General features: G+C 34.7%; 1 protein-coding gene across 8 annotated transcripts in view; it reads right to left on the bottom strand.

Annotated features, from left to right (window-relative positions):
* NBEA (neurobeachin) overlaps positions 1-26,575 on the bottom strand; it is a 470,888-nt gene that overhangs the window by 236,509 nt on the left and 207,804 nt on the right. For all 8 annotated transcript variants that reach the window (XM_015277560.4, XM_040704875.2, XM_025153000.3 and 5 more), the window contains 2 exons: positions 15,359-15,420; positions 4,681-4,745 (listed from right to left, as the gene is read on the bottom strand). In XM_015277560.4, coding sequence (XP_015133046.2) covers positions 4,681-4,745; positions 15,359-15,420 — 127 coding nt within the window. The remainder of the gene's footprint in view (positions 1-4,680; positions 4,746-15,358; positions 15,421-26,575) is intronic.

Here is a 26,575-nt window from a genome sequence, read left to right on the forward strand (position 1 = left end):
GACTGCAGCATTCTAATTATGATGCATGAGTTTTGTGAGAAACAGAATGGAAGGCTTGCTGATGTCAAGGTAAATGCTTTCCACTGCTCTCCTCCTTGTCTACAAATCTACTTGTTTCATCATAAAAGACAAATAGGTTGGTGAGAGATGATTTAGCTTTCTTTGGTAAACCCATGTTGACTCTGCTCAGTCACCTTCTCCTTCATATGGTCAGAAGTTCAGAAGTTTTTCAAAAGGTCTTGGTGTACGATTTTCAAAGGCACAGAAGAGAAGCAGAAAAGCCTACAATTCTCTGCCTTTTTTTTTTTTTTTTTTTTTTTTTTTTTACTATTTTGAGTATGGTTGCACCATTTGCCTTTCTCAAAGCATCATTGATCTCCATCAGTTTCCTTGGTCTTTCAGAGACGACAGTTAAGTACCCTTGCAAGACTCTCATTGCCATCCAGAATATTCCATCAGGTAACATGGACTTGCATGGGACAATTTCTCCCAGAGAAACCTTGACCTGATCCTCATGCACCACTGATAGTTCTCCTCCTTGAACTCTTTCCAAAGCACAGAGGTTTGGTGAAAGCTGAGGCAAATAAAGCATTGAGTATCCCAGCATTATCTGTCACTAAATCATCCACTCCATTCAGTAACAGGCTACATTTTGCTTGTTTAACCTTTTTTTTTGCTACTAATGGAGCACCAGAAGCTCTTGTTGTCCTTGATACTTTCTCCAGGTTTCATTTCCAGTCAAGTCTTGGCCTTCTTGACATCATTCCCTACAAGCCCCAGAAATGATTCTAAATTCCTCCTTTCTATCTGATTCCTACCTTTTACTCCTTGTTTAATTTCCTTTTGCATCCATTTCTATTATATATTCCCTGACTAGACAAATCCGTCTCTTGATACTCTTACTTGAGTACTAGTATTACATGTTTTCATACCTGCATGATGCTGTATGTAAAGGCCCATCACCCTTCTGGAACTACTTTCATCTTCAGATCTGCCTCCTATGGGATCCTCCCTATTGGTTTCCTGAACAAGTTAAAATCTGCACTCATTAAGTTTCTATTTTGCTCTCCATCCTCACTTCACTTGATATCTTGAACTCCACTATTTCAGTCACTTTGGGCAAAGCTTATGTTATTTACCACATCCAAACCCAGTTCTCGTTTGCCAATGAATAGCACATCCAACTGTGTGTCACTCTCAGTTGGTTCATCCTGTATGAACAAGTTATATTCAACATTCTCCAGAAATCTTCTTGACTGCATACACCCCACCTTGTTACACCCCCAGCAGATCTCTAGAAGACTAAAGACCTCAGTGAGAATCAGTGTTTGTGATTCAGATACTCCCTCAAAGGTTTCTTTGGTTCCCTTGCACTGAATGGGTGGTTTGATGCAATTTCACACCATGTTATCACCTTTACTGTCTTCTCTGCTTGTCCATTCCTGCAAGTCACCCATCAGACTGGTATGTGTCCCATTGAAAAGCTCTATACATTTGATATGATACTTCACATGGAAGTATATACTTCCTCTGCCTGTCTTTCCTGAGAAATTCACATCTGTCCACCACAGCATTTCTGTCACGTAGAGTAGGCTATCCCATCAAATCTAGTTCATTTCACTGACGCAGTTTTGTAATTGAATACAGATTTAATTTCTCCTGCTTATTTTCAGGCTGTATGCTGTTGTTCACATTTTTACTTGAGGTATTTTTTCCTACTTTCTCTTGTGCTTGTCACCCTACACCCTTTTTCTTTTGATCTTGTCCATCATCAGCCCACTTAAACATGGGTTGTCATCTCACATCCACATTCCTAGTTAAACAAATTCTTTCCATGTCCTCTTCTACAGCCAATAGTGCAGATGTATCCAGCTCATAATTTAAGAACCCTTCTTGTGTGTATACTCTAATGTAAATCTAGAATACAAATTAAGCTGCTATCAGTGAAATTCTTGACATATGTGATACTCTCAACATCACACATTAATAGCATGAGACTGATAAAAAAGAAGCTCAAAGTTCAAGATCATAAGCAGTATGGCCCTAAATCTTTCAAGGACATTATAAATGGTGTTATTCTATACTCTGAAATTAAATGCGTTTGCATATATATTTTCGTTTCTTGACAGTATTAACTTAAAACTATAGTCAGATACTCCTGTTATATTAGTAGCTCTACTTAAAGTAATAACTGTTATAACAATTTTCTTTTTGGACAATTTAGTAATCACAAACATGGTAATCTGTATTGCAACCTATTTTCATCATAACTATCTAATGTAAACAGTTAGTATCTTTTAAATGAGAAAATCTATCTTGGAGGTGGCTTTTTTCGAAAACATACAAAGAAAAAAACCAGGACTAATTGACAAAGCTCTATCAGATTGTTTATGCTCTCAATGTTATAAATATGCATAATTCAGACCTTCCTAGCTAAACATTGCATAAAATGACGGAAAAAAAAACAAAAAAATAAAAACAGATAGAAACCTAATGAAGCACCAGATTTAAAATGAAAACACAGCATATTAAATTGACATGAAAATATCTTCATTTTTAAAAAGCTGTTATGTTTTACTACAACTAGTTTTAAATGTTTTGTTTCAGAACATTTCTAATAAAGTTAAAGAACAGTAAGGCATTCAAATGATTTAATGCACAAACGAAAGTTAGGTATTCAGAAAATCACCTTGTAGCATGAACATACCTGAACATACAGACATCTAACTGAAGATTCTAAAATTATGACCCGTCACTTTATACCTAATTCTTACCCTCTACCTTCAAATGAAAAGCTTGCTCAAAACTGTTGATTTATTACTCAAGTCTCTCAAAATCTTACCCAAAAAGTCCTTAAAAAGATTCTTAGTCTTCATTTTGCTTTTAATAATTTAAAATGCAATCATTATTGCACAGCGATTATATGCAATTTTACATCCCATTAACCCTGCTTTGTTTTAATTATAAAGATCCTTTGTTAGATTCTTTTAAATGATCCAATTTATAATTTCAGGTTATCCTAGGGAGCACTTTAATTCAGCTGCACATTCATCAACTGTTTATGTCTTGTTAATTGTTGACAGTTGCACAATTGCATTCCCTAGCTATGATTGATGAATTGCATTCACAAGTTTAGCTATTAAGTAGAATAAATATTTATAACAATTTCCAGTTAAAAGACTGTTATCTTTATCCCCAAAAGGATAAATTAAAAACGGATGGGCTGATTGCAAAGAGGAGCATTCTAGCAATGTGCACACACTTGGTCTAAGACATGTTTATGACAAAAGTATATGGAGGAACATGTGTCTAAGGGCAATCTGATTAGACAGTTCTTTGATTGCATTTAAGTAACAGTTCTTAAATGTTATCTCATTTTGAAGATGATCCACTGATACCTGAATATTTAATTGCTTAAAAAATTTGCAGATGTGCTATTTGTTCTGATTGAGCATTTTATCAAGAGTGAGCATTCAGTAATATCTAGCCTCATTAGCCAAGCTGAGAAACAAAAATGAGATTCTCTACTACTATCCAAAAACATAATATAATAATTCAGTCTAACACTGTGTAATATTTAGTGAATAATGTGCAGTATCTAACTCACTCTGGTGAGCCCTAATATGGTGTAAACTGAAATAGGCATTTTTAGCAAAAAGAATTTCCAGTGAAAAGTCTACATGTCAAAGTGCTGTAATTGTAGTATAACTGCACTGCCTGTAGGGAATCTAAGATAATTTACACCACTCAAAGATTGGGTATGTTTTCTAGTTTTTAAAATGAATGCATGGCTTAATCTCTGAAATACCAGCTACACACACACACAAAAAAATCTTATAACAAAGAGAAGATTTGATACTTCACTATTGTTAATGACATACTATCTCTGGAACACAAACACATAAAACAACAAAATCTCTTCAATGGGCATACTGTGATATATATATATATACACATATATATTTCATCTGCTCTCATAAAAACATCCATATTTGTATGGATTTAATTCACTGGCCAATAGACATGACACACATTACACAGGTGGCTGCACTTGTCTTTGGCATTCCACTACCAGCTTGGCCATAGAGTCCCCACTGCTGCCCAGCTGGCTGATTGGAGTACTGACAAACATTACAAAGCATAGAATATAAAAACACATATAGCATTAAAAGTACTTGAGGATTGATAATAAAGTATTTTAACAATTTGCAAAAGCAAGGCAGATCTTACAAACATGATGTCTTGTGTTTTACAGGACTAAAATCAGACCAGAAATTCTAGATAAAATCCTCATGAAGTGATAGGATAAAGAAGTGCATCTGTACAATAAACGCTGGGCTTCTAAAACAGATGGAGCAGCAGATGGGTTTACAGATTGGGCTCTCTGGACTGTCTGGATAAAACAACCTTGGTGCTCAGGAAAATGGTGGTTAAGTTCTCAAATACATCCAAACATCTATACAATTTATTGGGTCTCTACTTCCTTCTGCCAAAAACCAAAATTTTAAGAATTTGTACATTTCAAAATTAAATATTTGCTACATAAAGTACCTATGCAATAGATCTCTTAATTAATATGTCTTTTTCACAATGTTTTTGGAACAGATGGTGAAGAAGTATTATCACCCAATGGAATAAATGCAAAATGGCTGCTTCTTCAAAAGCTTTAAAATTAATTACCTTCCTTCATTGATGAGCTCAATAAATGCAAGTCCTGCATTCTTCTGAATAGAATTTTGCCATTCCTAAGAAGATAAAATATAACATGATCAAAACCCAAGTACTTTAAACCACATTTCTGAAGTTGACCCTGATACTCTCCTAAGGAACATGAATTTTGGCTGAACTTCTTAATCTTATACCGCTCTTCTTAAGAATTATATGATCATTTAAAATATAAAATTTATTCAAATTTTGAAATAAATTTTAGCTGGCAATCTTTTCTGTGTTATCTTTAAGTAATGTTTACTTTCCTTGACTTGGAAACACACAAAAATTTCCCACAAATCTTTTTTTTTCCATTCATACATTTTGCCTACTGGATGGAACAAAGCACAGAAACATTAGTTTCTTCAGTTTGTTTCACTGTTATATCTTGTACATTTCATGTGAGGCAGAGAACAATCTGTATACCATCCATCCATCCCTGAGTTTAGTCTTTGTCTTTTTCCACATTACAATTGAATAATAATGTCATAATAACAGCATCGAATTTTAAAAGTCTTATACTTCTTACATTGATATACAATATAAACTCTTGAAACTGATTTAAGCCATTGATAGTAAAACATAATAATTTTTACTTAATATACTATTAGATCAAAGACAAAATACTCAATACATCATAAACAGACCTTTTGACTTCTATGTTCGAAACTGATTTGGGTACTTCAAATGAGCCTCATTATAAACAGTAATGGACAGAGAGAATTGGAGTTACAGAACTACTTTGCATTACATTTATTTTTCGCAGGACTAAAAAGATCAGACAGAAATTCCCAGTTCTTGCTTCATGACATGGGCAGGAGAAATAGTTTTGGACTGTATTATGAAATGTTCTCAAATAACTGTTGTGATAACTAGCCACTGATCAGCAAGGTGCTTCTTAATGACACTGGGAAAATTGACAGACCTTACCAAGTCAAGCATTTCAAAACAGCAAAAAATAATAAACTAACATTCTCATACTCATGAAGGATTCTGTAAGAAGTGAGCTGTTAAAATATCCCAACAGTGGCAATACTCAGCTCATTACTGAACAAGTAATTGGGGAACATGGAGTATTAGCACTCAAGCCACTAGAATGAGATCTAGAAAATCATTGTAACAGTTCCTTCCTTCAGTGGTTTTGATTTTGTTCTTTTCCAAAACCAGCGATTGAAGCAAGTCTAGCAGATCTAGAGCAGCTTGTACAATTTTAAGATCATAGGACTGTCCTTCCCACTCCTGGAAGAACTGAGCTAAAGATAATGGAGACTGAAAACCTTCTATTATTGTTTGGAATGAAAATGAGAACTAAGAGCTAAGATCTATGAATTTTATTGCCCATATTCTTCTCCCTTACTAACATATATGTTGCTAATAGGTTATTAAAAAAAAAAAAAAGTATTTTTAGTCTACTCTTTCAAGTTAATTTGGAATTGATTTTAGGATTTCATGATGGTCATCTTTTTAAAAATGACTGTTTCCCACAATAAGGAAGATACAGAATGACCGATGACATCCTTCTGGAAGGCGAATCTGCGAACATTCAAATCCACCAAGCTTCTGGCCAAATCTCAGAAAGAAAAAGGAATATGGAACTTTCACAATACAATTTATGTGAACATGACTTTAAAAATGCAGAAAAAAATGATAGAAAGTTTTAGACTTCTCTTTCAGAAGACTCATTTTCCGTTTATATTCTTGATTTGGAGTAACATATAGCAATCTTTCTTTTTCCTTGGAAACACGCAGACCCATTGCCCTTCAAATCACCTGTGGTAATTGCTCAATTTATCTTGAAAATGAAGTCAAACATTCCCAGAAGAACATTTTATTGGTACCTTTGAAGAAAAGAGAAAAAAATCCTCTACCACAAAAAAAAAAAAATAATAATAATAAAAAAAAAAATAAAAATAAACATTTATGTTATCCAAATACTAGAGAAATGGCCAAATTTATTCAGATGTTACAATAATAACCCTAATTGTTGTGCAGAAATTCTGCCTATCTCCTGATATATGTTAGAAAATACACACATCCATAATTTTTAGAGTTTATTTCATAACTGGAAAGGTAGTTCTTCCTTTAAGACATTTAAAAATTATTAACTATTTGTGTTAATATGTTTGACTAATTGTGCTAAAACCCAGTCCAGTCACTGATATTAAAGGTAGATAGCTAATCTGACAAGACATGGGGGACTGGGCTTAAGCTGAAAGTGGGGAGATTTAGGATAGGTGTTAGGAAGAAATCCGTTACTCAGAGGCAGTAAGACCTGACACAGCTGCCCAGGGAGGCTGTGGATGCTCCTTCCTGAAGGCACTCAAGGCCAGGTTGAATGGGGCTCTGGGCAGACTGAGTTGGTGGGTGGCAACCAGCCCATGGCAGGGGTTGGAGCTATGTGAACTTTAAGGTCCCCTCCAACCTATGCCATTCTGTGATTCTATGGTTTCATGAATCTGAAGTTTTCCAAAACACTTCAGTAAAGAGAAAACTTCTTGATGTACAGAAAACTGCTCCTTAGTTTGCCTCCATTATTCACAAAAAGACACCCAAGAAACAATGATGACATTCTATAAGTTCTTGTACCCTCTCTCAGCCCTTTAAGAAATACCAACTGATGCTTTCTGACTTTCTAGCAGTTTTCTTCTTATCTACCTAAGATCCATATAAATAGTAGATAACTTGCTAGTCAGTCCATACACCAAAATGTATGGGAAAATGAAGAAAGTAATTCCTAAAATATTCTGATCCAGCCTGTTTTACCATGTATCCAGAAGAGGTTCAGATCAGCATCTCACTAATGTGTAATAAATGTACTTTTAAATATTTTCTTACAAAAAATATTGTGATGAGGTTGTGCTAGAGAAATTATCAGAAGTTTCATGATCATTCAGACGTAAATAAGATATTGAAGAATAGATTCTGCTTGCTACTGAAGGCAAAACACAGAGTTAGCTTTGTGGGTGTACTGGGATCTGGAGAGGCACCTCAAAGAATAGTCAAGTAAATAAGATTTCCCTTCAAGATGGAAAGAATACACTGATGGTTTCCATTCGAAAGTTAGATTATCAGAAGCAGGTGGTCATGACATGAAGACCAAGATTGGGCTGGAAGACATTCCACACATAGATAACAAATTAATGCAGGAAAATTATTTGACACTCCTTTAGCTTAAGAAGACAATGCAAGATGGTCATCTTTTGAATAACTTCCAGAATTCTATGAAGCAAGTGAGAAACATTAAGCAAAAAACAAAAATCATTTAACTTCTGGATCAAAAGAAAGTACAAATGATAAGTAAGTTCTTTACTTTCCATGTAGCACCAAAGATACAAAGATTCTGTTGTATTGCTTAGAGTTCATTTCTGGTCTTGGAAATTACAGTAAATATGTACATCAACCTATTTTATGTAGGCCATGTTCTGGATTATGAAGAGCCCCAAATCAACACTCGGATATAAATACACATTCAAATTGTGCCATATTTGAGACTGGACAATGACATAGTGGAAATCATTTTTCTCTCTCACTGGACCTTTATAGAACGACAGCAAGTACCAACTTTAACTAAGTGTTTTAACTGATCTTAGATTTGAGCCTGCGATAAAAAGTTAGTTAGAAACTGTCACTTTGAAGTTACATGACTGGCTATTTTCATAAACCTTTCTATACTTTGTACCAAGTGTGAAAACCCTGACTTTTTTTTCTTTTACCTTGATTTCTCTCCCACCAAATGCCAAAATTCCCTTCTTTTTTCTTTACATTTACTTAAAGAAATTAATGATTGTCCTGTTTCTTTTCAGATAGCTTTCATTATGTATGAGGACTGCTCTGAAAGTAATGCCTCCTATTTTATGATGCCAGTCCACTACGTCAGAGGCGGATGTTGGTGGTACAGCAGTAGAGGTTGAACCTTCCCACCAATATTCCATCACATTTGTTGCTGTGTGACAAATGGCTGCAGAGGGACAGTCTGACAGAAAGGTGTCTGACATGGAAGTCAGATGTGCACGTGAAGCGAAGGTGTGTCACTGAATTCCTCCTTGAGGAAAAAATGGCACCCACTGACATTTATTGGTGCTTGCTGAACATTTATGCAGACCAAAATGGATGTGAGCAGACTGAGGTGGTGGGTGGTGCGTTCCAGCAGTGGTGACAGTGACAGTGGGTCACCTTCACTGTTGCAGATATGTATGAGCACAGCAAGCAGACTGGTAGATTCATCAGTGTTGAAAATGCATAGCAAGTGGTGGTGACTATGTTGAAAAAAACTTTTTGTAGTGAGAATACATCCTATCAAATAGTGCTATTGTGCTCTGTTGTAGTTTCCATGGAAATAAATAGGAGACATTACTTTCAGAGCAATCTAAGCACTTGGAATCAATCCTGCAAACATCTAAGCATATACATAAAGTGATCAAATAAATTATAATTAGTTAAATTATGTCATCAGATGGAATTAATCATATGCTCAAATATTTAAAGGTCTGAAACCTTTACGAGAGAAGATATGTTAGCCACTTGCTAGGAGTTGTTGCTTTCAAGGCTATTCTAGATACAACAAATTAAAACTTACTATTTCATCCAGAGCTACTTTGAATTTTGGTCTATAACTAGCATGACTGTTTCTACCATTGTGTGTATTGGTGAAAGGGAGCAAACAGGAACATGGAGCTAGGTATGGAGAATATACGCTTACTCCAGCAGTGTGCATCAGGCCAGACAGAAGACCAAGCTGAATACTGAAAGGGTCACCAATGAGTATGATTCCATTATATGCATAGATCTGAATTTAGAGCTTTCTGCCATGAAGACATGGGTACTGTTTTCTCACTCCTCTGTGGTCACAGATTAGCAATCCTGAAAACTTGTCTTTGAGTAGTTCTGGTGGGTTTTGGATGAGAACCTCATCTTAACCTACTAAACCACAAAACGAAAGTCTGAATGCATTTCTGATGTTTCAGCAACAGTCTTACAAATGTCACTGGTACAAAAATAGGGTAAGAGGAGAGGAAGATGCAGAACAGAAGGAGTGTAACAGATCCAAAAATTCCTAAATTATTTTAGTTGTTCTGTTTTTTTTTTCTTCTGTTTTTCAAGATATACTAGAACAAAGATCATTGAAACAAACTCAATTTCTGTCTGTATGTATGCATGTGTTTCTATGCATAGAGATGCACATAGACATTCTTCCCTTCTATGGCAAATTTTAATTCAGGCTTTTGCAGTGATATCATACGCAATGTTATTCTCCTTCTAGTTGCACTGCATCTAGTTGCACTACAGCCAGTGAATAATCCACTAGGATGAATGTGGTAAACATAGCCAAAAATGAAACAGTGAATTTTTTTTTTTCACAGTTAGGAGGAAAAACAAATACACCTCCATAAGAATTTGCATCACCAGCCTTAATTTCAAATTGCACTGCACATATCTTAAGTAGATTAAGCTGAGATTCATTGTTCTTTAGTTTTTAGAGAAGCAATTATTATTTAACTTCTTGTTAATTTTCCTACCAATGCTGGTGTCAAAAAGACAAATAGCAAACACATGAAAGAGTTATCACCTATTAAACAAAAGTTAATCCTGATTGCCCTAGTGATCAGGAAAGGATTGATTTTGCTGCTTGCTTTCTGTGTTGCAGCTGCCAGTCTCTGAAGTCCAAGAGATATACCACCCCATGAGGCAGGATGCACATGTAGATCTGCTAGGGTTTTTGGTACTGAAATCTCTCCAGTGCCTGGTTGATGGTCTTGTCTATATTACTAGAGCTAAACTGATCACTAAAATGTACACAGTGAGAATTTCCTTCAAATTCTGACCAACAAAAGAAATCAATTTTCTTTTCCTTTTTTTTTTTTTCTCCTTGCCAATTATGGCAACAGCTAAAGCTCCCATTCCTCTCCTTCTGCACCCCACCCCACTTTGTCACTTCATTGTGGTGTTTGCTGTAATGTACATAGCAGCATACAAGCACTATGTTTAACGTGCGTCAAACTGCTGGAAAATGTTTTATGGGCTGTGCTGCATGGGAGAAGATCCTCCAAAGATCTTTTTTGATTAAGTATGTACTGAATGTCTGCCTGTCATATGGAGAGACATATTGGATTCAACCCAAGCAGCTTCTGACTTTCCAGGTTAAAGACTAAACCATATGGAGAGACACAACTCAGAAATGAGGATCACACTGTTAAATAAAGCTTGAAAAGCTTAGCTGAAGCCCAGTTTACCCATTAATTATATACTGGAGTTGTCAGATTATGGATATAATCTTGATATGGTTTGCTTTCTTTAAGAGACTTTCAGTTGGATATTTTTTCATAAAAGCAAACTATTTAGAGAATCTTCATACTGCGTAATTATAAGAAGGATCGTGTGTTATCATTTACTTGAAAATCTCCTAACAGGTTTTAATAAAAGCATTTCTTAGTTAAGTTTATTCTTTCTCCCCCCCTCCGAAGAGTTTTTCTAGTAAAAGCCAATTTACAATGGATAGCATCTACAAGAAATATTTTGCCTCAACATTGTGTTTCAGAAGCAGGTTATTCTTATTCTAGTTTTGATATTTCCTTTGAAGGCTCCTGAAGTATGATCTTGATCAAATTTCTAATGTGGTGAGAAGAGAAATCAACAGAAGGAATGTTGCACTGAGAACTATTAAATCCTGAAATTGGTCAGACAGTCTGAATATATTCTAGAACTGCAAGTGACAGCACTTTTTCCTAGAGCAACCATTCATGTTACAATGTTCTGTTTTTGGAAGGGTGAAGTAGCACACTGCCTTAAATAATAAGAGCACATTCTGTTTAATTTCCCCGTTATTAGATAAGGTACAGAAAAATACCAGTGGGATGAGATGAGACTGTACTCTGGGACAGCATCATTCACTTTCTGCAGAAGCTACATCTCCAAAAGAGAAACACTTGGAAAAGATCTGGAAGTAATTAGAAACTATTGTGCTATTTGGGCTAAAAATAAATAATAATAATAAAATGAATGAAATTCATTTTATTCAATCTGACTCAAGATGGAACAACACTGGAAAGTGTCTTTTTTTTTTTTTTTTTTTTTTTTGAAATGTATAGTTTATTGAAGAAATCTACCTCTTCAACAGTAACGCAGCTGTGACACTCAACTAGGTTGAGGGAACAAAGGCCAGCTAATCAAGCACAGATCTTGTCAAACGTAACACATCTTAATCCGTTTTATGTTAAAATAGACTAAATTCAAATGAAAGTGCCTGTCTTTATGATAAGTGAAAATCATTACATGTTTATTATCAATTATGCAGAAAAAATATATATATTTCAAGTACTTAACTGAATGCTTTTAGCTTATATAAGAAATAAAGAAAATACAGCCTTCAAAGTAAGCTACATTTTAATCTAATGAAGTAGGCGATCCTAGGAAATAAATGAGTGAAGGGAAGCAAATTATAATAAAAGATATATTCTAAAAATATGAAGAACAGAACATTTTCTTCTTTCCCAAGTCCCAGAATGATGCACTATCCTTACAGGAGTTCCTTTAAAACTTAAAATGTATTTTTCACAGAAACTCCAAATTCCTTTGGGGGGAAAAAGTTGATTGCATATCCCTCTGAGGCTGTCCATATGAACTGAATTATCCATGACATGTACCTTCAGACAGTTGTAATGTGATATTTCATGTAAATTTAGACCATACCTTGGACGTGAGCCGCTGGCAATGTTGATTTTATTCAGGAGCTCAGATAAGAAAAAAAACTCTGACATCCTTGCTAATCTGTAGTCGTTAACATGGAATTTCCAACATAAAGAGCATAAAAGCATCTAATTTGCTGTAGCAAATGAAAGGAAAACAAACTTCGTATTTCCCTTTCCTTTTCAATGTCTAATGTTACTCTGTTCGGTGCAAACAAAATTGCAATTTTCAAAGGTTTTTGACATCATCATCATCTATCTTTTGAAAGACACATTTCAAACTTCACCTAATCTGTAGAATGTCATTCAATTTGAATCTGAAGGATTTACCCATGGTAGGAAGAAAAGCCCTAGTTATGTTAGGATTACTAAAAAAAATAAATGCAGTACTTTACGTGGTCTTCCCAGTTCATGTTAATCAATTTATACATAAAAGCTCTTTGTTTTTATATAGAGATGATTTAACTTCATTTTTCATTCATAGCATCTCCTAGCCTCCTGATGTTAGCTAGGGGCTGGATTGTGTTATATGTTTTATGTGCCATTTTCTTCTAACAATGTTATATATTATGTCCTATCAGTATCTCAAATCATTTACCTTGTGTTTTCTTTTGACAAATAATTTTAAAAATTGAATAGAAAACTTCACCAAAGAGCTTCATGCAAATGAGCAGAACTGCAAATCTTTTAGTACACCTATGGGATAAAATACAATATTTTGTGCAGATGCAATGCTTTTTGGTCAGCTTTTACACCAGTACAGCCCCCTGTTGACCACCGCCTGTGGAAACATTTAACATCACTCCTCCAACAATGTTACAGAATTAGCTTCTGAAGAACTTGAGATATAAACAGGCACCAGGATGCAAGATTGTCCTTATTTACAAGTCAAGGAAACAACCCTAAAATATCAGCTGAGGTATAAGAATTAAAAGCTGTTATTTCCCCAAGTAATTGGATAGATGGAAAATAGATCTTAAGCAAACACTGAAGAAAATCAATTAACGTTTAGAATTTCAAAATGATTCGGCTCTTTACATTGTATGGGGTATAAAATGGAGCTTATTTTTAACATAGTCAAATATTTTGAAATTATAAATAACTGGTATAAAAGTCACAAAACCAACAAATTGATCTAGCTGCATTTGCTACATAGCTTGACTGAGTTGTCTGAAGAAAAAGCACTGCAGAAAGAGCTTAAATTTCTCCCTCTTCCTTTCAATCAATATTTGAGGCAAAGTTTCATCTCTAGGGCCCTTAATGGCAGGAATTCCTGGAGCCAGCAAATGAGTAATGTTAAACCTATGATTAGATGATGAGGCCATCAAAGACACTAGACTCTAATGCTTCATTCCACTTTATTCCTGAGAACTGCAGTAAAGCCAAGGACTAGGGAAGAAAAGACTGTAAGTTATTCCTTCCCTCAAGTAAAGGTTTCAAAAGGTGTTAAAAAGAAAAAAGAAAAGAAAAGAAAAGGTTTCATGACATGAACATAAGGCTCAAAAGCTTTAATGGATCTTTTGGAATTTTCCTGGAACCCAGGACTTAACCATTAGGTAACAAATTTTTCAAGTACTCTGCTGGAGAGGGTTTGAAGTTCAAACCCCACTGAGGGTTCCTGCTAGGGATGTATGTTTCTCTTACATTTCCCTAACCAATATCCATCCTGGCTAAGGCGGGAAAAAAGAAAAAGAAAGAAAAAAATAAAAGAAGAAGAAAAAAAAACACAAAGGCAAACAAGATCTAATGATTTCCTTATGACAGCAGCTTGAAGAAACACAAGCTACGGACTGGCAAACAGAAGGTAAGCTGGAACTCCCTCCCACAGCTTCCCCCCAAAGAGTTGTAAATGTTAATTATTTTTTGATAGATGCATCAAAAGTAGACCTTCATTTCATTTGTCCCTGAAAATGTATTTCTTTTCACTACACTTTTGGTGCAGATACTCAAAGTGCAGCTGTGAATGCTCAAGGAAAACTGCAAACAAATATTTTCCCTTGGTAATAATATAAAGTTAATGTGGGCATAATATTATATATATAATATATATAAATATATAATATACATTTCACTGATATTTTACATCTACATGGTACTTGATAACTGATACACTGGTAGTAAGTCTTTAGAGAACGGAAAGAACTTTTGGATTATTTGGATCTGCCTTATATTGTATTTGCCTTATATTACATAAAATGGGTCTGGGGATAGCTTATTATCGTCAGTTTAATGTGAAAGGCTATATGCAGGAAGTTAGCCAATAACAATCTGGAGAAACAAAATCAAAATTGAGATGTGAAGAATCCAAATACTCAATGGAATTATTTTAATTTTGAATGTTTTACCTGTGAGAGCAAATCGAAAGGTCAATTGATTCAGATTTCTGAGAAACCAATTACTGCTATGCTAAAAAAAAAAAAAAAAAAAAAAAAACCAACACAAAAACAAACAAAAAAAGCTACAGAATTTTAAAAAACAGAAATATTTTACTTTTGTCACTTCTTAAGGAATACTTCAGCCATGTTCCCCTGCTTTTTGTATGTGACAGCTGTATAAAATATGTAGTAGTTTGTCATGTACCAGAAATAATAAAGTTACTGTAAAGTATGGCTTAATGAAATTATTAGTACAAAAGACAGATTTTAATTATGAAAATAGTATCTTCATGAATTGTAAATAAGAACTGGCTTGAGAGAGAATTCACACACAGGGAAGGTGGATAATGTACATCCATACAGTTCTAAAAAAACAAATGCAAATATACTTTGCATACTCTGAATATAGAAGCACTATGCTGTGTATGTATTTTTTTTTAATTTATAACCTATATGCTAACAGAAGGGATTAATTTGTATCTTCCTATAAGGAAATGGAAGAATGGAACAAACAGCAATGCAAAATTCACGGGTTGGTGGTAGTCCAGCACTATGCTAAAGAACAATTAAGATTATAATCAGAGAATGTCTTACCTGTGAACAAAGCAGCATAACAAGTTCAACCACGGAAGTACTCGACTTCATGCAAACCAGACCTGCAAAGAAATAGTCAAAAGTGAATTTAAAAGACTACTAGTTTTTAGTAACTATAGCTAAACGGTTTCACAAAATCTGTAAAATCTCTGTACTGTAATTTTTGTATCACTTAAATTCAATGACAGAAGTTCCAAGCCAAATTCTCAGAGAATTTCAATTTGAAAGATACTTAAATGTTAAGGAACTGTCAAGGAATCACCTCGAAGAAAAGCTGTACCAGCATCAGTACAGAGTTTTTTGATCACGCCTTTTTGTCTTTTAGCTCAGATTGCTATTTAGCAAAATAAATAAGAAAAATCTATCTAGCCATCTATTTATATCATCCAAAGCAACTCAGTATGTGATAAGCATAAGAAAACAATCTTTGAAAAATCAAATCCTGTAAATGCTTAGAAATAAACTGATCAGAAACTAACAAGTAGAGAATAAGGTATCCGCACAGAAATTAATTCAGTTTTCATCTGGCAACTGACTTTGGAACTTTGAGTAGTAATGAAAGAGGCACTCTTCTGAAATCTACTTCCTAGCAAATTTAGAATCTCTGTAGTTCTTGCTTCATGAAAACCTTGAATTCTACAGCGTAGTCATTGTTCACAGTTTTTACTTAATTTAAATAATCATTATGTTTCACATTAGCACAGTTTTGAATATTTTTTTGAAGCTTTGGAGATGCTGATTACCTTTTGGAGAAAAGGATATCATATCTAAGTACTTAAAAGATGTTTTGTAAAGGTAGGAGAAGGAAACTACGGTTTTAACTTTGGTAGCTTCTGTTTTCTAAAATCACATATGCAATACATTGATATAATGGCTTAGGGCATGGGAATGCTTTCTATGTGCCGTAAAAATGATGAATACACAAATAATAAGGCTTACAACTAAAGAAGCTGAAAAAGAAGCTGATGTACTTTAAGTACGTTTCAACAAACAGCGATTAGAGACAAAAGCACTCCTACACAATAGCACATATATTTATTGTGGGTAGTGGATAAATACCCTTTTGTGCCCATTTTGCTAACAACCCCATCCTCATTGTACAGTAACACAGAACACGCTGTAAGAAGCCAGTAGGATTCCATTCTATCAGATATATGAGCAGACAGTTAACTAATGAAATAAGAGGCAGATGTGAAAAGCTCATTTAGGGAGACAATTGCTGTAATTGATCAGCTATTCTCATGCTCAAGTGCTTGAGGATCAGAAAGATTAATGGGATACTTATCACCTGCAGGCTACCTCCACTGTTTGAAAACTGACAAAGAAAATCCAAACAGAGAACCAAATCCAACAGTTAAGCTAATGCAGGTAGGAGCAAGACAGATATATCAAATATTTTTTCAGAGAACAAGTTTTATTGCTAATTAATCTCATATGAGGGAAGCTCTGAAAGTAATGCCTCCTAATTTATGATTCTAGCCCACTGCATCAGAGGCAGATGTTGCTGGTATGGCAGTAGGGGCTGAACCTTCCAGCTAATATCCCATTACACTTTGTTGCTGTGCAACAGATGGCAGCATTGCGGCAGTCTGACAGAAAGGTGTCTGACATGGAAGTGTGTATGAAGAAAAGGTGTGTCACTGAATTCCTCCATGTGGAAGAAGTATCACCCACTGACATTCACTGATGCTCGCTGAATGTTTATAGAGACTAAAACAGTGGATGTGAGTACACCGAGGCTGTGGGTGGTGCGTCAGCAGTGACAACAGCAACAGTGATCACCTCCACTGGTGCAGATTTTTACAAGCATGGCATGCAGGTTGGAAGGTTCATTGCTGATGAAGATCAGAGTTGGAAGGAAGTCTTAAAGGTCACCAAGTCAACTCCCCTGCAATCAAGAGGGACACCTACAACTAGATCAGGCTGCTCAGAGCCCTGTCCAGCCTGACAGTGAATATCTCCAAGGACAGGGCACTCACAACCACTCTAGGCAACTTGTTCCATTCTGTAGCTGAGAATTTGCATTATCATATAACATTACTGTGCACCTTGTACCTGTTGTAGTGTCTATGTAAATAAATAGGAGGCATTTTTTGGAGCAGCCTAAGTATTTTGTAATACTAAAAAAAAAAAAAAAAAGTAAAAATGATCAACACAAACAATTTCTCACTCATCTTTTTCCAGAATCAGACCTCAGGTGTATTAGAACAAGATATAGAGGAAACAAAACTCTGAGAACCAATTCTCCATTTTACAGTCTTATAAATTTATATATATATTATATTATGTAACAAAGATTGTATGCTATACATCTGCTGAAACTAAGTCATATGTTTGCATGGTTCCCAAAAATTAAAAAAATGATGCAAAAACTCCACTTTAAAAGAGACAAAGATAATAAAACTTTCTAGTTTCATTCTTTTTTTTGTTGTTGTTTAATTTGGTTTTTAATTTCCAAACACATTTGGTGATATTTAAGCCCTGAGCTTCAAACAATATAAAAAAAAAAAAAGTAGTTTGGACCATTGCACAGATATCTGAAATGACAGAATGTATGCCTAAAATAAAAAGACAGGATAACTACTTGCTATTATAGAATCATTGAATCAGAGAATCCTCAGAGTTGCAAGGGACCTTTAAAGATCACCAAGTCCAACTCCTCTGTAATAAGCAGGGACACCTACAGCTCCATCAGGTGCTCAGAGCCTTGTCCAGCCTGAACTTGAGAGTCCCCACGGTTGGGGCATCCAACACCTCTCTGGGCAACTTGTGCCAGTGACTCACCACCTTCACTGTAGAAGATTTTTTCCTTATATCCAACCTAAATCTACACTCCTTAAGCTTGAAACCTTTTCCCCTTGTTCTGTCACAACAGACCCTGCTAAAGAGCCTGTCCCCTTTCCTGTATCTCCCCTGAAAGATACTGAAAGATATCATCCAAATAACAAAGATAATCTAGTCGTAATGACATAAACACTTTATAATTAATAAAACAGGACTCTGAAGGCAATAATAATTACTTTAGTGCAAAGTTTTCCATTCAAAATCATAAGAATATTAACATGCTTTTAAAACCATGATAATTATAAGGGCTGAATAAAATGACTGTCTGATCTGAAATTGATGCCTTTTCTATTTGTTTGGACATCGGCTGATAACTTACTGTATACCAGATCTAATCAACTGTGAGCTTGGGTGGGGTGTTCTGGCATTGGAAGGGAGAAATGAACTGGTTTTGGTAGAATTCCGAGACGATACAGACCTGACATCTAGTTAGCACATCAGCACACCCATTCGTTGTAATCAGCTCTGTAATTGCCTGCTGACTAAATAAACCACTGATAATATCCATTAACACCTCTGATAACCAGTGGCATTTGAAATTAAATGTTCGAGGAGACAGATTTACACATCAAAATCGAACAAACAACTAGCACAAAAATTGTTGTACTTTTAGCGTGTGAGAACAAAGAGTGAGTTAGGAAAGTCCCATAAAAGAAGCTAATGGTAACATAGATACCAGGAATACCATTTGCAGAGAGCTCAGCCTAAAGCAGTAGGAGCAGATTGAAGTGTGCAACCCCCTAGTTATCAATAAGCAAAGACAGGACAATTCTTAATAGAAAATGGAGAGTTACATGCATCTTGATGAGTGGGAAGAAGAAAAAAAAGCATAAGTACTTTCTATTTACCTTTTTATTTGAGTTCTTATAAGGCACATGGCTGGAGGTAAAATAGAGCATGGAAAAACAAAACACTCAGATCAGAGACACTGTTTCACGTCATAAGTCTCTTATCAGCCTCCTACTCGCACTTCAGGGACTCTATCAGCTTGTATCATGTGAGGGAAAGTGTGTGCCCTCCATTATATGCTCCATTTCCTCCTTTCTAGCTGCGAAGCCCTCTATTTTTGTGTTCCTTTTGTTTCTTTCCATCTTTGCTTATTCATGATTAAGCAGGAAAGATTTGAAATATATATATATTTTCTGTTACACAAAACACAATTAATCTTCACCTGTTGAAGGTGTTGTGGAGTCAATAGTACAGGATGATATAAACAGGTCAGGATTAAAGGAGGACAGATCCATTTGTGATTGTTGGGAAAAACTGACAGTGCAACCTCTGGTTTATGGAAATCCCACATAATCAAAAGTTGTAGGAGTAAGTTAATGAGGAAGCATCATATCTCTCCTATTGAACTAACATAATGTTGCTTTCTTAATCTTATTTTTTTTAATCAGTACAATCCTCTGTTCTAGGAAGTCCAGCTTGTGCTGAACACTTTAGAGTTGGTGCTAAAATCATTTCCTACCTCAGACTGTAGATATTCTAACAGACAAAAAGCAAAGGAGGAAGAACATTTTACAGGCAAATGAGAAGGAAGAAAGTGATTGAGGTATCTTCATAAAATCAACACCAGAATTTATAGCATGAAGCAGAATAAAAACAAATTTCATAAGCCCCAAATGCAGGAACAACAGTACTTACTCTGCCTCATCATACTTTTGGGGATTTCACAGAGATTTTTAGTGTTCAAAATTCTATTAATTTTAATATACTGAGAAACAAAAAAAAATGATGTAAAGCTTTAAAAATGAATGGCTTCTCTGATTGAGAAAAGCATAGAAATCTATTTTTGGTTCTCTTCCCCCACCACTTAGCTCCAATAACAAGTATTTGCAGTTCAAACTAAAACTATTGCCTGCATTCTTCAGCTGCACATAAATTCTTCCTATACCATCTGTATCAAATGCCATTAAGGAAGCTAATGTAATTACCAAAATACAAGTGGATATTTCCTGCATACAGCAAGGTTAAAAAGGTCACTCTCTAACTGAATGGAGTATGTGCTCTTTATATTTGCTGTTCTTAGTGCTTTTCTTCATAGTCTATTCTCAGTCCATTAAATATAGCCACCAAAATTCAGCATTTAATGGCAACAATGACCACATATATGGATACAAAAACAGGGAGCATCAAGTGCATGACCTTAGCTAATCTGGAATAAATGATGTATGCCTGACAATTATCTTGAAATGCTCTGGTTTACATGACTTCTTTTTCAGTGTTCTTCTGATGCCCCAAAGATATGCTAATTATTTCTTTTCACTATTACTTATTAATGTCTAAAAAAGATTAATTTCAACATTACTATTTTAGTCATGCCTGTGGCATTAATCAAATCTCAGGTTCAAAACCTTGAAGTCGCCATGCTGAACCAGTCAGTGTGAATTTCTACTGTGAAGAAACATAATGTGGGCTGATAAAATCGTTTAAAAAAAGTCCTTATGAAATAAGATCATGGTTTTGAACTTCTTTTCATTATTATTAATACAATGTGTGTATGAGTCTAACTGAATACTACCACAATTTCATCTGGTCTTTATCAAAGTTTGCCCGCATTTTCTTTCAATGCTTTTACTTTGTGTCAACTTAAACCCTTACTGTAACTGGAACCAATTGTAATATTAGCAAAAGCAAAAAGATAGAAGTTGTTATATCTTATGCTGAGCTTAGGAAAAAAAAGTTGTAATTAACTGAACTTTAAAGATTGCAGAAACTGCATAAATATTTTACTCAATTACAGTTTCAATTCAACTGAAAAGTCACAGGTACAGATAAAGAAAAACTTGAGAAAGTTTACACTGGTAGGCCTAGTCACAATGAAAAGTTGGTGCCACATGTTGCCACCAAAACTATATGACCTTTATTTTATATGACAAAATAAAGACACTCTATTGTATACATTATTTTATCAACATAAGAATAGTGGGTATAAGACAATTAGAAATGACCACAAGTCCTAAAACCCTAAAAGTTTCAGAAAATTCTAGAACTCTCTTTTTTTTAAACTTGTATTTCCATAAGGTTAGCTATTTTCTCTTTCCTACTGCTAAAATTTTTCTTGTAATTTAAACAAATTTGTACTGTTTCAAGTTGTTCACCATAGCTACTGGTAACTACAAACTGTATCTGCTGCTACAGTCTGTAGCGCCTCGTGTACCAAAAGACAAAACAGGAATTTTCCACAAGTAATTGTCAGAAATGAAATATGTGTTTTCGTTTTTGACAGACTGATGTTCATTTTAAAATTTGTTAGCAATGGTACAAAAAGTTTAATGACAGTTCATGCTGGTGACAGAAACTAAAGCATATTTTAGCTTTGATAACAGTATAAAAAAGTAATTGAGATATTTTCAATGGAAATGCAAGTTTTCTTTCAAGTTTGTTATTGCAAGATCTTTCTTCTGCTAGAAGAATCATAGTAAATGTTTTCTTGAAATATTTTACTAAATTGAACTTGGGATCAGATAAATGAGCTTAGTTTGAGTATTTTATTTTATTTTTGACCATTAGTTAAAATTATTTGGATAGTTTAAATCTACAGTATTCCTTCTTGTCATTCAAAGCCTGGATTCAAATTCATGGTTTTAACCAACAACTAAGTTGCTAGCAAGTTCGTCAAAGATGTGAAAAGTATGGTGCAAAAATATAATGGTAAGTTAAAAGTTTGGAAATATGTAAAAATATTAACTGAAGTGACAGATTTTCCTTTTCCAAGTGAAGTGATTATCAGAAAACAGAGGCAACAACCCTTGCCTAGGAAAAAAAAAGAGGAATCAAAACTACATCAAATAGAGCGAGACATCCAGTTTTCCAGAAGAAAAGGAATTCAGTAGCTACTGATCAGAAATAGGAATTGTTTTATTTTCCAATTTTAAATGACTTACAATATAAAGGACTGCATACCAGTCAAAGTTTGTATTTGAATGAACTGTTCTTCTTGAAGGAGAGAACAAGAGTGAGAATTTAAGAAGATGGTAATTATTTCTCTAAAAGCAAAACATGTATTAAACACAATACAGTGTTTTGCAAGATTACACTCAGAACTGGTTTTAGAACTATAAATGACTATTCATATATGTATGTATATATATCATAGTTTGTAGATGTTTAAATTATACTTACGGTCTTAATTTATGAAAAGCAAAAGTTTGCAAATATTTAGTGATAGTGAATGATAGTCTGCAGATGGAAATCATAGTCACGTTGCACAATAATTACAGCTCCACTTTTATTAGATGAAAGGAAACACTACTCCAAAGAAAATATACTCCCTAAAACAACAAAGTCAGGCTTACAGATTTAGCAGTTCTCTTCAGTTGCCTTGAATGAACTGGCAGAATATAACATTATCACCAACTCTAGGGACCAAGAAGGATGGCTGTGTTAACACACAGCCCATTCTTTGTGTAGGTAGATCTTCACAGAGCAAAAGATGACACAGGGAAACATGATAAATGTGCATGTGATCCTATGTTTTGGTGGGAGGTTGTGGTGTTATTGTTATTATTGATATTATCGTTCTAGTCACAGCACAATACGTGATACTCATTACACTTAGTGCCCCTAAATACAGAAGAATTATCATCCAAGTTATCAAATAAAATACCTTTAAAATAGTAACAAAAACCTCTAGAACTTGTATCTTAAGATACACTCAGATGAACTCTAATAGGTCAATCTAAACAACAGACTTAATCTGCTCAAAACCAAATCAATCTTTTCAGTCCCTTTAGTTAAATTTGCAAAATGAAACTGATTTTAATACACTTGAATACAATTTAAAATACTAATAATGCTATGTAAGAGTTTCTGGTATTAAATTCTTAAAGTAAGAAAAGTTATACTTCTTGACTGCAGTTACTAAAAGGAACATAAATGAGGACTATAAAATATAACAACAGAATCACAGAGTGGCAAAAACTCTTGAGAGTAGACCCACAGAATTTGGGGATTTATTACACTGTATATATGAGCTACATTTTAAAATTACAGACTTTTGTACTCCTATGCTATGATCGGTAATGACATTGACAAAACTGATCAGTGCCACATTACGCTGAACAGTCTTGTACTGATGTGTGGAATTTTGGTCAATTTTCCACTAGTGTCAGTGGATTGCACAAATAAGCGATCTCCTCATTTGATGAATGAGAATTTAAGCTATACAATAGAAGCCACCACCATTCAGTTTAAAATCTCAGTGAAGATTTTCAAAATGGATCCATTTCTTCAATAAGAGCCTATGGCAATTCTTCCCTTGGCCAGTGGTCCGTTCAGATTTAATCAACACGTGCATTTGTGTTTTTCTGCCCTTCTCTTAAAAACAGTATTTCTTTAGATGGATCGCTTTTCAAGTATCCATTCTGATGTAGGGGACAATCAGTCTAATGCTATCAAAATGCTATACCTGATCAGTTTTAAAAATCTTTCAAAATTAATATCAACTATCATATGTCAATTGAGAAATTGCTCCAATTAGCAAAATGACACAAAATTATTCTCTTATCATAAAACAATGTAACTTAAATGTTAATTATAGGAAACCAATTCCCTGTTAAATTTAAGTGCAACAGATTTGTTTTACAATATGATACTTATCATATACTATAATTTAATTTATAAAGTGAATGTGTTTCCTCCTATAAAGTCGTCTTTTAGGAAATAGATCAAAGCAACCAAATCTCAATAAAGACCATTCCAATTTCTATTATTTTTTACTATTATTATTCTTTTTGGAAGCACCTGAGAGCCCAATATACAAATGCAAATATGGTCCTGGAAGTCTTCTGATTCCCCTTTCCATCCAACTTTACTGTTTGCTGCTTGTAAACTTATGGCTATATTTTTGCCACAGCCACTGCCCTGGATATTTTATTTCAGTGGGTGGAATGAGAAAAAAAGGAATGGGAAATGCTGAGTGAAATATATATATATATATATATATTGTTTAGATGGTAATTGCTACCTGATAATTTGATAATGGGGGGAAAAATATCTCAATTTCCACAAAGGACTCCGCTGACCTCGACTGCCAAACATCTGATTGTTTTCCCATCCTGAAGCCTTTCTGACAAATGGTAATCATTTTAAAAAGCGTCTCTCAAAGCACAGAACTGTACACAGCTACAGATGTCTTGAAATAACTTGCATTTCTTGTGTTTCAGTTTCCTTTATTTACTTGACAGTAACATTGTTATAGGCTCTCCCTAGACCTGCTTTGACATCACTTTGCTATCTTAATTTGACACATCACAAGTATCTGTATTGCCTGACAAGGTCTTTCAGCATGTTGGTTTCCAATTGCAAGAAAATCTCCACAGACAAACATCACTATTCGTATAGGATTTGATCCTAAAACTCAACATACCAACAGACAAAAATAAGATATGATATAAGACAATAAGACATAGAAATTTAGCTTTTTTTTTTTTTTTTTTTTTTCCTGGGGAAGAAAATGTTGACATAAAACTAGGTTGAACACAGTAGAGACATTTCCCTTTTAGCTCTCTTAGTCCTTGCAAAAATAATTCTGATTCTGTAAGGAGTTTGTAGACATCTAGATGAATAAAGCTTGAAGGTTAATTAATGTTTATGACATTGTAACACCTTTTCCTATCAAAAATGAATCCTGAAAATACACCTAATTTTAAAACCTTTCTCTAGTTCAGTCATTCAAGAGTTTTGGCTGAATGTTTTTTGCTACTGCCTTGGAGGCACAGAAGCAAGCACATCAATGGGATGAACTACAGAAGTGCCTTCACATCATCAGAGCTGTAAGGGAGTTTTGTTAAACTTGGTTACTGATTAAAAGGTTTCAGTCTGGGTCATAAAAGCAGGTGATAAGTAGACAGAAATTGAAGGAATATAGAAGGAGTAACTGACCACCCCTAATGAGATTAGTTTTGTAAAGAAACTGGATGTAGAGACCAGGGAAGAGGATTATTAAACTAGACCTCATGAGAAATATATCTTTCAAGGCAAAACCTGATACAGAGATGTTATTTGCACCCTATAGTTTACCAGAGTTAGGTAGTTCTCTGGAAAATATTGCTAGGATAATAAAATAGATTGATTCCATTTTTAAGCCTGTAGAGGACAAAGGGTGGGGCAAATACCAGCCTAACTGTTTCAAGTCCAAAATCGGGCAGTCTCCTGCTGAGTTCTGAATGATGAATTAAGTGGAATAAGAACCGGAGAACTTCTGCCTGTGGGGAGCTTCAGTCACAGCATGAACATCCTGTAGATACTGAATACCTTTTTGGCATACCACCTCGTTTTTCTTTGGACATGGACAGTAGAGGAGAAAATAATATGTGTAAAAAAGGTGGCTGTTCTTAAAAAAGTTGTACAACAGTTCTTGGTCCACTGTAACCATGCAGCACTGCTGCATAATTGATATGATGAGTCCACCTATAGGTAATGTTACAGTAGTGCCTGAACATGCTAATTTTCTCAATAACAACTTAAATAATTTAAATAACATTGCCTTGATATAGCATCAAATAGATTTCTTGATAATCTTTTTATTTTTTCTCATTTTCTAGTAAGAGTCAAGCTTTATGAAAAAAAAAAAAAAAAGAAAAGCTGGAAGTTAGGATGAGAAGACATGTATTTTAAGACACAGGAGAAACACCAAGTCATCAGGGAGGGTATTCTACTGGACTCTTAAGGCAAAAAGACCTGTCCTTTCAAAGCCTTAATGACTTACAACTGGCATGCAGGCAACATGCTACAAGCTTGAAAAAGTTGTGGAAAAAGTGCCCAGCACTGCTGAAGGTAACTGGGATTTGAGGAACACAATCAACCCCCTCTCTTACTCTATACAGGCTCCAAGATTCTGTGCACTTCTTTATGTGCTTACAAAGAGCAAAAATCGGTATTGTGTATTCTAATCATATAGTTTCTATAGTAGAACTTTCAGCAGAAATTTAATAATTTGAAACATTTAGTGGCTTCTGTTCTTTTCAAGGACAGCTTTCAGATGTTCATTTCAGTAAATCTTACTGGTAAAGCAATAGAACCATACCAACTGCTACCGAACGGGATTACAGGCACTTCGGATTTTAAAGATGCCTCAATTATTAATGTTACAATGGAAATATAATCAAAGACATATAAACAGTGTGCCAACAATTATTTCTGCACTTAAGTTATAGTGGGACCACACAAGCCAAAGACAAAAGGGAGGGCATAAGCAGTTAACCCCTGTTACATAGTCTAATACATCTTAGTAAGTGTCCAATTCATTAGACAAGGATAGAGTGGCTCATATGTGTAATTAATTATTGGCAGGTTTATGTTCAAGAAGGTGCCAGATGCTATGTACTTTCTAGTTGCTATCTGGATCTCTGATCTGTAATGTTTCCTGCC

This window comes from Gallus gallus, chromosome 1 (genome assembly GCF_016699485.2).
Source record: "Gallus gallus isolate bGalGal1 chromosome 1, bGalGal1.mat.broiler.GRCg7b, whole genome shotgun sequence".
Lineage (NCBI taxonomy): Eukaryota > Metazoa > Chordata > Aves > Galliformes > Phasianidae > Gallus > Gallus gallus.